Source organism: Brachyistius frenatus, unplaced genomic scaffold, assembly GCF_029030835.1.
Source record: "Brachyistius frenatus isolate BFR_SWC_R1_liver_20210118 unplaced genomic scaffold, ASM2903083v1 Contig_21, whole genome shotgun sequence".
Taxonomy (NCBI): Eukaryota; Metazoa; Chordata; class Actinopteri; family Embiotocidae; genus Brachyistius; species Brachyistius frenatus.
The window spans coordinates 3613531-3631409 of NW_027210620.1; the positions used below are offsets into that span (position 1 = coordinate 3613531).

A 17879-nucleotide genomic window follows, 5' to 3' on the forward strand; every position below is an offset into this window, starting at 1 on the left:
CGTCCTGGTTAAATATCTTCTGAGAATACCCCCCCCCCCCACCTCCTCCGTATCTGCATGATGCTATCGCTCCACAGGGAAATACACCGTACACGTGCGCGCGCGGAGCCACCCACAGGGCGCGTGCACGAATTAATCATATCTGGAGAGAGAGAGAGAGGGAGGGAGGGAGGGAAAGAGAGAGAGAGAGAGAGAGAGAGAGAGATGCTACCGGGTGTTAAGTCCGGTGTGACTTATCTATCCTACACTGCTGCTGTCGGTACCGGAGCGGCTGCGCACACACCTACACACACTCACTCCTCTCTATCACACACACACATTCACCGGGAGCACAGGACCGGACTTGGTGCACTGGGAGGAAGGGAGGGAAGAAACACACACACAGAGAGAGAGAGAGAGAGAGAGGGGAGGGGCGACACATGTCAGACCAGCTCGAGCAGGGGAATGTACCGGATCCGCTGCGCACACGCCCGGGCTGTCCCGCTCCTGAAGGCTCCGCTGCGTTAACGGGACTCGACACCGGGCTGAGACAGAGGCGGGAGCAGGACCGGACCGGGATAGTGTAAAAAAAAAAAAAAAAAAAAGAAAAGAAAAGAAAAAAGGAGTCACCTGGCTGCGGAGGGAGGGAGGGAGGAGGGCGGGAGGGTCCGGGTGGGGGAGGAGGAGGAGAGCTTTGTTTTGGTTTTTTGGGGGGTGTTTTTTGGGGAGGGGGGGGGGGGGGTGGGCAGTAACGACACTGCTTGCGCGCAGTGGAGACTCAGCGCAAAGTTTCCTCGATGGCGCTGGTGATGGAGCCGGTGAGCAAATGGAGCACGAGCCAGGTGGTGGACTGGATGAAAGGTAGGCTTGTGCAAACACAGACGCGCGCGCGCGCGCACGCACGCGCACACGACCCGTGCACACATTTCACAGACAACAATCTAATCAATTACACACACAGACAGACACGCACACTGATCATGGGTTGAACATTAATGCAGGGGAGACAGAGGCTGACAAGATGATGCTGCGTGGGAGGTGTGTGTGTGTGTGTGTGTGTGTGTGTGTGTGTGTGTGTGTGTATTTTTGTGCGTTTGTGTGTGTCCATGCATCATCCTGGCACCTGATGATCGGTGTGATGATGTAATGTGTGAGTGACAGCAGAGTAACCAGCCAAAACTTTACTGCTGAGAGCAGGGGCGGGTTAAAAAGTTTTCACGTTTTTTTTTGTGTTAATTTTATCCATTTGTAGTTGTTTTGCATCAACTATTTAGCATCTCTGCTACATTTCGTGCCTCTACATCACTTTGTGTTTTGTTTTTTGCATCATTTCGACTTTGTTTTGTGTTTCTCTGTTGATTATTTGGCTCATTTTGTGGTTGTTTTGAACGTAGACTGCAGAGAAAGATGGACAACATGACTAAATCTCCATCGCCCCCTGGTGGCTGGTCGCAGTATCAGTCATAAACACAACCCACCCCAAATCAAAGTCCAATTCAAATATGATTTCTTTCGTTTCAAGTAACTCTCATCACGTTGCTGCTTTTCAAGTTGGAGTTTTTCTGATCAGTTTGTTTTCAATTAGTTATTTGATGGTGTATGTTGTTATGATTGAAAGCTGTTTCATACCAAGTAATCGTAGAGGCACCTGTAGACCTGTACAGGAGTTGTAGATAAGGGCGTAGAGTGGGTGTTAGTTCCCTGAACCGTGAGATTTATTATCATATCGTGTGTTTCAAACCACAAAATTCGTTCTTCTGTCGTAAACTGATGTTCTGAAGAATCTGGGGGAACGCTGCAGTTTAAGTCTGCGTCTTTAAGGCCAACTTAATTCATAAAATAATGCTAGCCTTATAAGATGTACTTAATGACTTGGCTTCGTGAAGTTGAAAAAGAAATGTGCTCACGTTTGGGCAGGAGGCAGTATCACAATACCATCTTTATATATAATAACAGATGAAGCTTCCGGGTCCTGAAAGAGAACCCAGTGCGAAGGTGCCTTAATGCGCATTACCATGGAGGACCACTAGGGGCTGGCTCTAAAAAAAACAAAAACAACTCTGGCTCCTATAAACTCCCGGTCAAAAAAGTCATCACCTTCTCTCATGAAATACAAAGTCACAGAATTTTTTTCCCCCCGTAAGTCGTCATGGTGTCGTTCGATAAATTCACCGACGGGACTGGTTGCGACACCAGCGCGAGACAGCGGCTCGCATTTCCGAGATATTTTTGGCTTCACTTTTTTGCAGCGGGAGGAAGCGGCGACGCGTCCTCCGAATCTTTCAATACGGTCGACGGGATGCACCGCTTGTTTAAAACCAGCTACGGTTTTGGTGTTGTCAGCGGTCGATCGCTACGCTTCAGAGACTCCATTCACCCGTCCCTTTTTCAACACGGCTGCGTTAAAGACGTGAATTCCTGCCATTTTTCAGAGCCGTTAAAAAAAAACGAGATGGGGAATTAAGCAGAACAGGATCTCTAAGAAAATAACATCAATTAAACACGGGCACAAACCTAAACCCAAGTATTTACCCGAAAATGGAATTGAGTTTTGTTTACGCGAGTGCCGCTGATACCGTGCAGTGATTGGACCGGAGATTATTGTCATGCATAATTCAGCGGCCGGGCTGATTAGGTCTGTGCCCCGCGGGCCTCTGTGAACATTGTAAAACTCTTTTACTTATAAAGAAATGTCTGTAATGTGCTTTCCAGATTCCACACTTTTTTAATTTCATACATTTCCCGCACAGGCAAAATCACACGAAAAGCTTCCAAGCACGAGGGATAAACACTACGTTTCACTGCCAGTCCCCCTGCAGCAACTTCCCTTTTTTGTTTTTATGTTTTTGTACCAAACATAATTCATTTAACTCTCATATAACACAGTCAGAAACATCCTATGCATTGGTCACGACTCATTTTAGCTCCACGTGCAGTGCCAATATCAGCCGGGCCTCCCCAAAATCACCTGTCAAAAGAAGACCTGCCGCACTGAAACACTGAAGACCAGTCCATTTATCACATTTATTATCTCCACTAATTTACCATAAGTTAACAGCCGCCTTTTAGACGGGATGCCAACGCTTTAAGCTACATTTAGAGAATGACGTATGTTCAATTTGACAAAAAATAAAGTACAAAAAAAAAAAAAAAAAATGTGAATGTGAATGTTGTTCAGGACTTTACAAACAGGCCAGTTGGTAAAAGCGTTTTGGGCTCAAAGTGGGCCGTGAGTCTCGAGTTTGGTCGACCGTGTCGTCATTTGGCAGAACGTTTTAACGCTTCGTACAGTTCGCACCTGAGTTTCGGGGAGGTTTGTAGGATTTGCGGGTGTTTCTGGGCCCTAAAACGAAATGAGAGATGTTATCCTACTCCACCCAAAATCTCTATTTTTAGTATCAGTCAATAAAGGAGGCTGTAAAAAGTGTGCAGTTTGCTTCTCTGGCAACGGGGGGCTGTAACATGGACTCGAACAGTGGCGCGTTACCTGAACCCCATTATTTGAGCATAAGTAACAAGAACCCTCGACTCATAGTTGAATAGTAGAATTTTCTTAACTCCTTCCATCCTGGAGGTCGAATGCCGTATCGTTTTGTTAAGACGCAGCCTGACACTGTTTTTCAAGGGTTACTGAATGCGACACGTTTACTGAAGACGTTGCCTGCTACTACTTGGATTAAAATAGTTGGAACATTTGTTGTGCTTCTTTTTTTTTTAAATTTTCTTGGAGTTGCAACTGAGAATTTTCAGAAAAGGTTAAATAACATCAGTTGTTTCCTGACTCATTGTTATAAGGCTTTCATTTACTCTCTAATTTAATGTTGAATTTCTAATTAAAGTCTAATTTAGAGACTGCATTGTGGTCTGGTAATGGGGACAGACAGACTTGTTATTGTTATTATTATTATTATTATTATTATTATTATTAATATCCAAAGATCTCAAGTCTGTTCATTTTGTCCTCACAGCTGTGGAGCTGTTACTGGCTGAATTTCAGGGTGTTTTTTTTGTTTTTTTTCTTGGCTTCGTGGAGTTAAAGATGACATTTTCGACTTGCAGTTTTCCTTGCAGAAGTGGACTACCTTTCCTTCAAACGAAAAACAGTTATGATCGTATGATAAGACACCGAAAAAAAAAAAACAACTCTCGTTATCATCACCTGGATCTTCTGTTTGAGATGATGAAATAAGTTTCGTTGCGGTGACTCACGTTTCCTCACGTTGATTACGTTGTGTTTTTTTTGAAGATGTGAGCTGATCACATCAGTCGTGCAGTCACGAAACAGATATGTTAAGACGGCAATTTATTAACATTACAATATGATCGTTTTTGTGTCACGTTTTGAGCAGTCGAAGCTCAAATTTAAAACTTTTTTTTTTTTATGGATGCCACAACTATTTTGTGTATCAAATTATACTTTAAAAATAAATATATTTCCTTAAATTTTTTTATTATCTATAAATAGTGGTAGAATATAATGAAGAAAGAAAAAGGTTCAGTGAATTTTGAAAAGTTGACAAGTTTTTTTTGAAACTAAAAGCCTTTTTAAAATTCAGATTTTCGCCCGGGATGACGGTACCTACTGTATGAACTTCAAAACTGACCTTTTGACCTTTAACCGCAGCTTCTTCAAGCCGATCTGTGACATTTCTCTCCTGCTTAAATGCCACGATGCATCATCTTGCTCCTCGTTTCATCAGGCTTACATTGAAAAAAACTGAACTGTGGTAGCTAACATGAGCAAATACTTGTCATTCATCATGTCTGTTTAAGGCATAAAAAGCAGGTCAGCGAGTCTTGAAATGGCGACAATGATTTATTTACATGATGCACCGAGTCGGTTTCTTGGAGGAATCATCTTTGGATGTGTTATCGGTTGGTCATGTGCATATGGCATGTGTTTATATGTGCCCCTGTGTGTTGTGTGTTGTGTGTGTGTGTGTGTGTGTGTGTGTGTGTGTGTGTGTGTGTGTGGGGGTGGATGGATGGTGACTTGTTCGTCTCAGACCGTCTGTGCTCAACAGCTGACAGTCGCACACACCCGCTCTGAACAGAAGGCTCCACCCGAGTCCTCGGACATTTGCACGCACACGCACACGCACACACGCACACGCACACGCGCACACGCACACACACACACACACCACACACACACACACACACGGCATGCCTTCGTGTGGTATTCGGTTCTCGGGGTCCCTCGGGTGAGTCTGGCGACAAAAGGGAAACATGATAGGCTATAGTGTGTGTGTGTGTGCGTGCGTGTGCGTGTGCGTCCAAAAACATGTACCGATCACATATGCCAGAGGCGTTTGGGGCCAAAAGGTCCGGGTATTGTTGACTTGGCAAGAGTGCAGCAATTGGCACGGCCGATGCTAAAACAATATGGGAGCGGTGCACGTCAATCGTAATGTGAGCACTTACTGCACGTTGGTGGGGAATGCTGGGAGTTTCGTTTGCCCCACGTCGTGTCGTGTTATCATCTGCTCGCGCACACACACACACACACACACACACACACACACACACACACACACACACACACACACACACACACACACACACACACACACACACACACACACAGAGAGAGAGCCGGGCAGAATCTCACCTCGTTTCCCTCGCATGAATTTGATTGCCAGACTTGAAAATCAGCAGTGAAATTGCCGTGACAGCATGCGAGCTCATCTGATGACACCACTTGCCACAAGAAAAAAAAAAAAAAAAAAACCCGCCAGAGTGATAGTCGCAGCCTTCAGGATCAGAGGATCAGAGGATCAGAGGATCAGGGGATCAGGGCTTGATCTGTTTTAGGTTTTAAAGTGTGACACATGAAGATTTGGAAAAGCATTCACCAGGTCGTATCAGAAAACGTCAAAACTCTCGTGTTTATGGGTTCAGTTTCTGCGTTACTGAGTGAACATGTGGAGCTCGGATAAATCGTAATTTCAAGTGTTTTGTTCACTCGGAGGCCGATGAGTACAGGAAGGCCAAAAAACACCAACCTTGATTCAGCTCGGGTTACATGCTGAAAGCGATGACGAATCTTGATTGGTTTTTTTTGTTTTTTTTTAAGCATCAATTAATGTTTCATTCAAATATTTTCTTATTGTCATTTATTGGGATATATAAAGCTGAATGAGAGTTAAAAAGACAAAAACTAGACATTTAGAAAGCCACTTTTAATGGCCGCAAATTCATGCTTTTACAAATGCATTTTACCACTAATGCACAAATGTAACATTTGGAGGTGGAGGCTCATCATAGCGCAAAACTGCAATTAGGTTAGGTTAGGGTTAGGGTTAGGTTAGGGTTAGGGTTAGGTTAGGTTAGGGTTAGTTTAGGTTAGGGTTAGGGTTAGTTTAGGTTAGGTTAGGTTAGGTTAGGGTTAGGTTAGGTTAGGGTTAGTTTAGGTTAGGGTTAGGTTAGGGTTAGTTTAGGTTAGGGTTAGGTTAGGGTTAGGTTAGGTTAGGTTAGGTTAGTTTAGGTTAGGTTAGGTTAGGTTAGGTTAGGTTAGGTTAGGGTTAGGGTTAGTTTAGGTTAGGTTAGGTTAGGTTAGGTTAGGGTTAGGTTAGGTTAGGTTAGGTTAGATTAGGATTAGGTAGTTACTTTATTAATCCCCAAGGGGACATTTTTTTCCCCGCTACAGCAGCATACAGGAAAGCAATAAAAAGCAATAAAATAACAGTTAAAAAAATATTAAATATAAAATGCACAGTATATACAAGAACCATCAACTGGGACCCAACTTTCCTTGGCATTAATTTGTAGAGCTAATTCTAGCTTAGTTAGCCAGCTTGTTACAGTAGCAGCTGGCAAAACTAATTGCTGCTTTTGTGTTCCTCTGTCCTGAAATCAAAGGGGAACTGTGTATTAGCAAGTCAGATTTATGTTCAATATTTACTTCCCCGTTTTTGCAGTCATTGGACAGTTTTTTTTTTCCATTACAAACTGAAATGCCTTTGTTTTGAACTTAAATGCTTCATTTTTACAAACTATAAACCAGCTGCATTTTAAGTTTTCAGACGAATGTACTTTCCCCTTAAAAAAAAAAAAATGGTCATCTGCATATTCATAGTTTTGTCTCATCAAAGCCTCATTGTGTTGGTTGACACTTTGCCAGGAATAATTACAAGATGGAACAGAAATTTACAGACATCTAATGTCATGCTGCTTGACTCTAATTGGTGTTCTGTTTTTAAAATTATAATTTTTTTTAATAAGAAATATCTGACTTAAGCAGAGTTTTATCCTCCGGGCTTCACTTGACTCCTTCTCCAGACTTTTTTTTTTTTTTCACACTTTTTGTGTCGTTTTTGTTCGCAGCATAATTATATGAACGCAAGACCGGTTACGATCGAGAAGTCCCGCAGTCGACATTTCTTTAAGCTCGTCTCCAACCAGAAAAATCCAGAGATAAAACACCGACGGTAAAACGCCGACATCGTCACTCGGTCAAGTCAAGAAAATGCACGGCGAGTGCGGCAAAACCGGTTGTTTAACGGAGGAATAGAGTTTCCCCGGTTTATCCTCACTCCTCCTCCCCCTCTACCCTCCCGTGCAAAAAAAAAAAAAAAAAAAAAATATTCCCAGACGACATGGGATTCAAACTGGCAGCTTTACGGTCATAAACTCGCTTCTAACAGCCGTCGGGTTTCCTCACATCCCGAAGTTACAACATCCCGGGGACGGAGCGGGCGCTCCTCTTAACTTTTTTTAAATTTTTTTTTATTGTTACCGAAGCTTCAGAGCGCTTTGGAACAGATGACACACAGCCCGACTGGGAGGGCCAACTCTTTTATAGGACTCTCGAACATCCCAGAAGTCGGTGAAGAAAAAAAAAAAAAAAAAAAAAGTAGTTTTATTAGACGTGTGCGTGTATGACACAGAGAAAAGAGGGAGTTTGTGGGAGTTTGGCTCGCCTGCTCTTGTGAAAAGTGTGCCTCTGTAGGAGTTAAGTGTGTGAGTCAGCTATGAATCACACTTCTTTTTTTCTTCTTTTTTTTTTTGTACCAGTCAAATCACAAGCACACGCACGATCCCGCACATGGACGCACACTTGTACGCATGCGCAGGTACGAGTGCACGACTGTACAGATCGACGCCGTTGTACGACAAAACCCACGCAGACGTTTACACCGAACATGCAGCTGGCAATTTATAATAATAGATCATTATAAATAATTAAAAAAAACTTTTAAAAAACTGACGAAGTAAATTTACATTCAGATTTGAATTATATATATATATATATATATTTTTTTTTAAATCCAATTTGACTTACAAGTGGAAACATACACACATGGATTCAGCTGTAACAGCTGTGCAGTTGAAAAGTTTGTGAATAGTAGTTCTGACGAAGGACGACCTTAAAAAAGTCGTGCAATGCGTTAATGCTAAAAAGATGCCGTTGGTAATTAAGAGAGTCGATTTGTTTAATTTGTGTTTGTTGTTCCCGGTAAGGGAACCTAGAATTGATGTGGTGTAGTTTGTTAATCATGTGCGACATGTTGCTGTTCATTTAAAGCGACGGGAAAACTAGTGAGAATATACGGTCCACTCTATTCAGTGTAACGGCAGTATTTGGAAATAGCGAGCTGAAAAAGTAATGGACATGCGGTTGAAATAGTTGGGTAAAAAAAAAAAAATTGTCTAACGGTTGAATTGATTAGCTAAAAGTAATGATTATCAGCCGTGCTGCTTCGCTAATAACTGAGGATAATGGCTAAAAAGTTCAAAATTGTTCACTAACAGTAAAAAAAAAAAATGAACGGTTGAATATTTATATCAAAGTAACGAGGAAATGGACAACATTTTTTGCCAAAAAGTATCGGCCGGGCGGTTCAAATGAAAGAAATTATTGAAATGGTTGGCTTAAAAGTAATGAAATGTGTGGTTAATAATTCATCAAAAGTTATGAATAAACCTAATGTACGTATAAGCGGTTACCGAAAAGTAACGGTTGACGGTCGACGTGATTTGCTAAAAGTAACATAACCGTTTCATGGCGAGCCAAAAAGTAATCAGTTCAAACAGCGACAGCGTTATTATTTATTTATTTAAAATGAACGCTTGAGATGGTTAACGAGAAGTGATACGTAAGCTGAAATATTTTGCTGAAAGCCGGATGGTCAAAAAGTGGACTTTAGACTTTATTCATCTCACGGTGGGGAAATGTAGTCGTCACAGCAGCGTAGAAACAACAACAACAACAACAACAAAAAGTGCACACAATAAGAAAAAAATTACAAATACGTATCCAACAAAATAAGATATATATATATATTCACTTTCTGTTTGGTGCCGCGTGGGCGTCTGTGCTCGCCGATGCCGCTCACGATCTGACTCATCAGAGTTCGGGGCGTTCACGCTCTCCCTCGCTGCCAGCGATGAGCGATGCTGATCATCAAGTGAACTTTTTTTTGCCACACAGTTCATCTCTTCCCCTTCTGCTGCTGTGCGTTCTTGCTCTCTCTCTCTCTCTCTCTCTCTCTCTCTCTCTCTCTCTCTCTCAGCCATAGTAACACTCGGTCGGCGTGAGCCAACATTGTTTTAATCAGCATCGACGTTTATTAGGAATCGGCTCTGATTAACACTCTATAAAAAAAATAAAAAAAAACACACAAAATCTCTCCTTGGGTGGAGACGGCGCTTCAGGTGCCTTAAGTGAGTAAAAAAAAAAAAAAAAAAAAATTCTAACATCAAATTTAAAGTAAGGCGCTTAACTCTGTATATTTTGCAGCTTCGTCAGTTGAAGCTGATATTAACTACATGCTGTTTGCTAATAATTGCTGTCTTGTTGAGAAAAGAGAAGATTGATGAAACTCTTCAGTAAACCTCCAAGACCCGTCTGAAGCTAACAAATGAATTCAAGACAGTCATTTAATTATGTGAAGTTAAAATACCAACACAGACAATTATTATTGTTTTTTTTTTTTTATTTTTTATTATCTCTGCATTTATTTATTTATTTATTTATTTGTGCTTCAGCCATTTTTCGTCCGTCCTCCGTGTTACTGAACATCAAACTATCCTAATAACTAGTTATTAGAAGTTGAATGCAGTTAGAAAGGACAACATTTAACCTTGAAACGGAAGCATTTCGGAAGAGTTTGTGGCTAATTTACCAATTTACTTTGCACCACTGGACCCGTTTTAATCGTGCGCCACCACCTGAACATATAGACTCTCCCTCTTTCTGGAAGTTTTCATTTAAAGTTTCTCCACGAGCCTCAACTGTACCCCGAGTGATCCGAACCCGGCATTATAGCACGAATCCCATCCGAGCAGTGTGATGTCTTTATTCTTATCGAGTCTTTTCATGCTTGTCAGCGGAGGCTGCTCGTCGAGATATCGCTCGTCGACTTGAAGTGTTTTGGGTGTTTAGATAGTGGAATCAATTTGTGGAGTTTTCTCCCAAAATGAGATAATGGTGGAAAAAAAAAACGTTTTTTTTTTTAGTCTTATCTTCAAAACAGACTCCTTCCATTTTATTTGAAGGCCACAAAACCTGCATGTATTTAAATCTTTTTTTTTTTTAAGAAATAAAATCTTGATAGACTTCAGGCTTATATTCCTTTTTTTTTTTCTTCTTTTTTTTTGTTTCCCGAACTTGACACATGTACATTTTGGGACTGAATGCTTCATTTAGATTTCAGATTTAGCAGCTGAGGCGTGGAGGGGTGCAGGAGCAGGCAAATGCAGTTTGCTCGTCGCTGATGAGAGAAGGAATGTGTGTTGTGTGTGTGTGTGTGTGTGTGTGTGTGTGTGTGTGTGTGTGTGTGTGTGTGTGTGTGTGTGTGTGTGTGTGTGTGTGTGTGTGTGTGTGTGTGAGAAATAGTTTGCATGCAATTTAGCAGCTGGCTTATGAGTTTTTTTTTTTTTTTTTTTCCTCTTTTCCTTTTTTAAATTTTTTTTATCCTTCTCTTCCACCCCATCTTTGTTAGTGCGGTTATGATAGATGAGTATATTATAAAGTGGGGACTTGAAGCGGGGGAAATCAATGCTCATTCCTCTGAGGTGTGTGTGTGTGTGTGTGTGTGTGTGTGTGTGTGTGTGTGTGTGTGTGTGTGTGTGTGTGTGTGTGTGTGTGTGTGTGTGTGTGTGTGTGTGTGTGTTTTCCAGCTGGCTGTTTGTTAAGAGGTTAGAAGCTTGATGCATTCATTGTTTTGGGAGCCAGGGGCTGCAGCTGAACTGCTCTGTCTTGATCTGCTTTCCTTTGACTCAGCAAACGCACTACAGCCAGACAAACACACACACACACGCACGCACGCACGCACGCACACACACACACACACACACACACACACACACACACACACACACACACACACACACACACACACACACACACACGCGCGCGCGCTGAAACAATGCACGCATCCGCCCACTTGAACACTCGCGCACTAGCAGATCTGGAGAGACCGTCCCACACATAGTCACAACACAGACGTTACACAATCCAACACAGAGTCCAGTCGTACCTGGATCGCTGCCTGATTGCCCATCCATTACTCCCTTTGTTCCAGTCTCTTCACTCTTTTATTCAGGTACATCGTTAAGAGACTCCGAGCTGGACATGAACCCATAAATAGGACTGACCTGAAGCCACTTTGTTTCCCAGAACTATAGTTAAACTTAAAAGGCCGATACTTCTGCTGGCATTTTTGGACACAGAGACACATGAAGAGTTCATTTTTAAATTTTTGATGCCAGTACCAATACCTTGACTTTTATGGTGGTTCCTTGACGACACTTTGTTTTTGATACCAATTTTATTCAAATCCATTTTAAGAGAAAGAAAATTAAGTCAAGCGTTACGGTAAACATCTTTAGTTTTCATGCAGTTTAGAGGGGGAGAGTGTGTCTCAGGTTGTTTTCTGTAGTTCTGGAGGACATTGACCACCACTAACCTGCAATGAACAATCAGCTTTTCTTGTAAAAACAAACCATAATCAAACCCTAACATAAACTATGCGTTCTAACAGCTGACCCAAACCATATTTTATTTGACACTATCATGCCCTGATGATCCAATAAAAATAAAAAAATCTGTAATCCAAGTAACATTCAGGCTATAAGACAAAAGGAAGCTATGACATAACAATTTCTGATCCAACTCCAATTGTTGCCATTTTGTTAAACGTATAAACACATTCGAATTGTCATATGTCCTCTGTGGATTTAACCATACTGAGACTCTAATTTGTAGTTATGTAAGAGAATGGAAAATAGACATTTCAAATCATTCTTTTGTTTAATGGATGCAACAAAAGTTTAATTTGGGGAAAATAAATACTGTAATTCAGGCTTGTTTAGCTTCTTGGATTAATTTCACTCTGTTATGATTTAGAGTTATTTAAAATAATGAAAACCAAATGTTTCGGATGATGTTTGAAACTGTATCGTGGTTCAAATGTAAACATGTATAACCTGCATTTGAAATTAATGTGGAAAAATATGAAGTATGACTTCCAGTTCGGGAACTAAAACTAAAAAGTACACCGGATCGGGTCGATTTTCTTCAGCAATGTAGGAGAAAAAGAAAAACTCCTTTTTTTCCTTTCTCTTTCCATTCGCTCTCATTGCGCAATAAATCAGGTCTCAAAGTAACACATTTACAAACCGAGTGCTAAAATGCCTTTTGTGGCCCTCGGTTGTCTATTAAAAACAAGCTGTATTTCATACTTTACCGTACGCTGTTCTGGGTTTAAAAGACCCAATTGCAAACAAGCTGAAAACTTCTCAAAAACATGACACAGCAGCTGTTGTATTATCTGAATCAAACTGGAACAAGCAGCAGTATAAAACCGCCATTTTTCTCTGCAGCCTAAAACAAATCCGTGGCTCCCTGCAGGCGGACTTTTAAAGAGGGAAACTGCTGGAGAAACTGCCTGAAACCTATCATTTTAAAGTGGGCGTGCGTGTGGTCATCGATCATGTTTCGCAGCGTCTGAGCTGTTGGACGGGTCGTGAAGAATGATGGCGGTGTTGGAACGAGAGTCCCCCTCCAGGGACGAGGGCCCCATCACTTCTAGCAACCGTTAACGTGAACTCTCATAAGTGCCGTAAATATATTTATATAGTTACAGGCAGAATACAGTAGTAGAAGTGAGAACTAACAGACTAGCCACGTTAAAGCGGTATAAAAGAGTAAATCGCAGTGGAGTATCAGGGCCATGTTAAGGAGGGGGGAAAAAATAGAGTGGGATTTTGAGAATGAAGTCCAAATGTGGAGGTTAAAGTCGAAAATCAGGTCCACGTTTCTCGATTTTTAAAGTTGGACTTTTTGAGAATAAATGAGACGATAACTTTATCTCATGCGGCTGCAGCAGCGATGAGCTAAATACGAACACCAGAGTGCTAACATTTTCATGCTAAAAAAAAAAGGTCGAAGGGAAGAACGCGTATTTTTATCCCCTGCTCTCGATCCATGAACGGAATTGGAAATGAGTTTAATGTGCGTCACGTCGATACTGCGTGTTTGGTTTCAGGTCTGGACGATTGCTTGCAGCAGTACGTGTGCGTCTTTGAGCGCGGAGGCGTGTGCGGCGATCGGCTGCTGAGGATCAGCCACGCCGAGCTGGAGGAGCTGGGAGTCTCTCGCATCGGACACCAGGAGCTCATCCTGGAGGCCGTCGACTTGCTCTGCGCTCTGGTGAGTTTTCTTTTTTTTTAGGCTTTCGATAGCAGAGCTGGACTCTCATTAAGAACTTCTTTTTCCATCTGCAGCTTTAACGTACGCCGCTCCGCTCGCACGCACGGCGTAATAACACCGAAGTAAATTGCCCTGGATTAAATCCGGGCATCTCCTCGTCACCGTCACAAATTAAGAATATTTTCGCAGTGGGAAAATGTTGGAGTTTGAAAAGATTGCTTTTGTTTTTTATTATTTTTTTTTATTTCACCTTTAATTCACCTGATAGGGACCCAAACTTAGACATGAAAATATAACAGCGCTTAAAAAAAACAAAAAAACATTTAAATTTGGAAAGCTGATAGCTAAAAACCATTGACTTTTACAAACAACTCAATACCAAGTGGAATATATAAAATGCCTAAAGAGGGACTGGGACTGTTTTATTGACAATTATTGAATCAAATGTAAGAATGCAATATGAAAAACACCAAACAGAAGAAACGAGTAAACTCACCTTCCTTCTGTGAGCAGCTTTTTGTCACTATTATATTGTTTATGTTGTTTCTGTGAAGTCAACACGTCCGACTCCAAAAGTCGTGATGCCTCAAATAGATTGAAACATGAATATTCACATCGTCACGTACTCATTCAAATAATGTCTCCTAAAAAGAAAAGAAATACTAGGAAAATGGATAAATGTCATCATCATCATCATCATCATCATCATCATCCCCCACACACACACACTGCATTCTTTAAATAGATTAAACGACAACTTCAGTCACTGTGACTCATTCATATCCACCATGTCGGCCGCGTCATTCAAATCAAACCAAAGTTTCCAGAGTAAAAGACGATAAAAACCCAAATGATGCCGTCTTCTTCTTTTTCTTTCTTTTTTTCAGCGTTAAATTATTAATACGCGACGGACTCGTGATAAATATTTCACGTTCAAGGTGCTTCCCTGTTTGGCGCTAACCCGTGGTTGTGTCTGTGTTTACGCGTAGAACTCGGGTCTGGAGACGGAGAGCGTCAGGACTCTGGCTCACAAACTCGGCGCCTCGGCCAAGAACCTGCAGAACTTCATTTCCGGGCGCCGCCGGAGCAGCCAATCGGAGAGCAGGAGCTCGCGGCGGCTCCCCAATGATCTGCTGACCTCCGTGGTGGACCTCATCACCGCCGCCAAGAGCCTGCTGGCCTGGCTGGACAGGTGATACCTTCTCCAAATATACTCTGAGTCTATCTCGTGCTCGTGGATCTGTTGCTACTTTTTTTTTTTTTTTTTGGGGGGGGGGGGGGCTTTCTTGCCACAGAGTTAGATGAGGAGATTAAAATATAAATGAAAGTGATTTTCTTCATACATCAGGGAGCTTTTGTCACCTGGCTGGTTCCACCTGTTTCCAGTCTTTGTGCTAAGCTAAGCTAACTGCCTTCATCTCAACTCTCAGCAATTAACTAAAAGTTTCAGATATTAATTTATTTGAATGAATTTATCCATCTTTCTTTCCTGTCCTAAAGGGGGGGGGATGCTTTGCCGCCAGGTGACATCAGTTAGTCCTGAATTAGAGGAAAATACTGTGAAGTAACTTAATTGTCGAGGATTTGACAGGACTTGTGTTTGCATTTCATTCCCCATCTCTCTTCTCCTCATTTTCTGTCTATATCTCCACTAATAACCATCCAAACAGTGAAGCTCTACGAATACAAATTAGAGTCTTATTTATAACTGACACCAACAAATCCTAAAGCAAAAAAAAAAAAATCATCCAAAGCTTGAAAAATTCTCCCGTCCAGTTTCAGAGATCGCACATAATCGTACTAAAGCTTTCACATGCTGTGACACTAACGGCAACATTGAGCCGGGATTTTTCTAGTGGACTGGCATGGATATATCACAGCTGAATTGTTTATTCTGGAAACTGGTTAATCAATTAACAACAACAAAGAAAAGCCCAATCCACAACAATTCAATTAGATTTTTAATGAATGTTTTTATAACCAAAAAAAAAAGGACAAAAACCCATATTAATGTTTCAGTTTTTCTCTGTGATGTAAACTGCGTATCTTTGTGTCACGTGCAACTGAGGACATGACGCTGACGCCGGTTTTCCATATTTTGTGACATTTTAAAGACCAAAAAAGTAGTAAACTAATCAAAAACTAACATATTTATGCCTAATGTGGAAACACGAGTTATAAATCTTCCCTCAATTCTCCTCTTTTTCTTTTTACATGTTACAGCTCCAGTCACCAGAACATAAGCTCGTCTCCTGAAGCTGGTTTATATGGTTGTTGTTTTTTTTTCCCCATACAATGTCAGACCTTTTTCTCACCACGTTTCTCTACTCTCGTCTCTGGAGCTTAATTTATTCATGACTCGACACGATCTCCGGCGCGCGCGCACACACACACACACACACACACACACACACACACACACACACACACACACACACACACACACACACACACACACACACACACACACACACACACACACACACACACACACACACACACACACACACACACGTCAGATGCAGAACTAAAGTCCTTTGACATCGCTTCTCCAAATGCCAGGCACCCACACCTGTCCTCGGGACATCCAAGACCACAAATGCGCTTAAACGCACCGAGCCTCAGACCCATAGAAACACCCACGCGCCCGGACAAAAACGCACACTCGCAGACCACACACACACACACACACACACACACACACACACACACACACACACACACACACACACACACACACACACACACACACACACAGAGAGAGAGTTATGCAGGCGCACACGCGGCCGCCCACGCACAATAATCCACCTGTAAATGGCAAAGCGACATTGAGGAAAGGGGATCGAGCTCTCTGTTCTTCATTCCTGACACACAGTGTTCAGCCGTTTGTCAAAGACATCTTTTTTTTTTTAAATTTATTTTTTAACGTTTTTATTCTCAATATTATACAAAAGAAAAAAAAGGAACATTTTCCCTATGTATGTTAATGCGCGCCGATAGATTCAACATCCCACCAGAGCTTTTTTTTTTTTTTTTTTTTTTTTTTTTTTTGTCTTTAGAAGAAATCCCATCTTCAAAAATGGATTTCTGCAGCCCGGGGAACAAGAAATGAGCGAGTAAAACAGGGTGAATTTAAATTTGAATTATTATTGAAATCAGAGCTGCGCGTTGGACGGTACGAGTGGATTCATTAAGGGGCCCTGACAATGTGGAAAAGGTTAGCATGTTGGGCTCAGGAGCTGTCTTGAATTCGCACCCTCAGGACGACTCCCGTCTTAAAAGCTGTACAACGGAAGCAAATTATCATAGCGAGCGTGTTAAAACTGAACTTTCATCCGCCTCGTGATTGCTGGCCATTAGAGCCTAGTCATTAGAGGGAAAGTGCAGCAGCAAACGTATAACATCTTCTTGTTCCTTAAAAAAAAAAGAAAAAGAAAGAAGACGTTTTGCCACCTTTTCGTGTAGAAAAGAACAACATGGCTGCATTGCAGATGATTTTAATTTTCTGTACTGCCTCTAAAACACTGATATATATGTGTACTTTAAATGTTTTGTCCGATCAATGAAATTTCTCGCCATGTTTCTGTTTCTTTGAAGTCCTCATTTCCTCTTGGTGTGCCCGTTTTGAAACCCACCTACCGATGATTTAATGACACGGTCGCAGACACTCCAGTTTATGCGTGATGGATTTTGCTGATAGCTTCAAAATGCAGTCGCAAGGAAAAAACTTCTTTTTTTTTTTTCTTTCTATTTCTAGCCGCTGTGGTGAAGGCTGTAAAAATATGGAGGATATTACTGGGTTTGTTATTGAGAGAATTGCTCATAACCGCCTTTTTAATTTCACATTTAAGCCCATTCGGCCCAATTAAATCAATCCCGAATTACCTATTCGCGGGTGCTGTTGGCGGCGCACTTATAAATGTGCAGACATTTTATCAGCGGATTAATGTGACATGAAAGAAAACTTAAAAAAAAAAAAAAAAAAAACACGTTACGATTCTCAGGCAACTTCTGGAGTTGCAAAGACTGTTTTAACAGACGGTTTCTTCGCAGATTTATTTTGATGTCAGAGTCGGTAATATCCCTGGAAAGCGCGAGTCACACCGAATCTAAAAGAAACGTGTCTGATATCACGTCTGTGTGTTCAGACTTCACTGAGTTATGACTCTGGAGAAAAAGGAGCAATGAATAATGGATCTGAGGAGTTGTAGTATCTTGAAGTCGGCCGACGTCACGGCGTCGT

The 17879-nt window shown here is 41.6% G+C and overlaps 1 protein-coding gene across 5 annotated transcripts in view; it reads left to right on the forward strand.

Annotated features, from left to right (window-relative positions):
* Positions 1-717: 717 nt before the first annotated feature.
* cnksr2a (connector enhancer of kinase suppressor of Ras 2a) overlaps positions 718-17879 on the forward strand; it is a 59235-nt gene continuing 42073 nt past the window's right edge. For all 5 annotated transcript variants that reach the window (XM_069696471.1, XM_069696470.1, XM_069696468.1 and 2 more), the window contains exons 1-3: positions 718-840; positions 13473-13636; positions 14626-14828. In XM_069696471.1, the coding sequence (XP_069552572.1) occupies positions 777-840; positions 13473-13636; positions 14626-14828 (431 nt within the window). In that variant the 5' untranslated portion in view covers positions 718-776. The remainder of the gene's footprint in view (positions 841-13472; positions 13637-14625; positions 14829-17879) is intronic.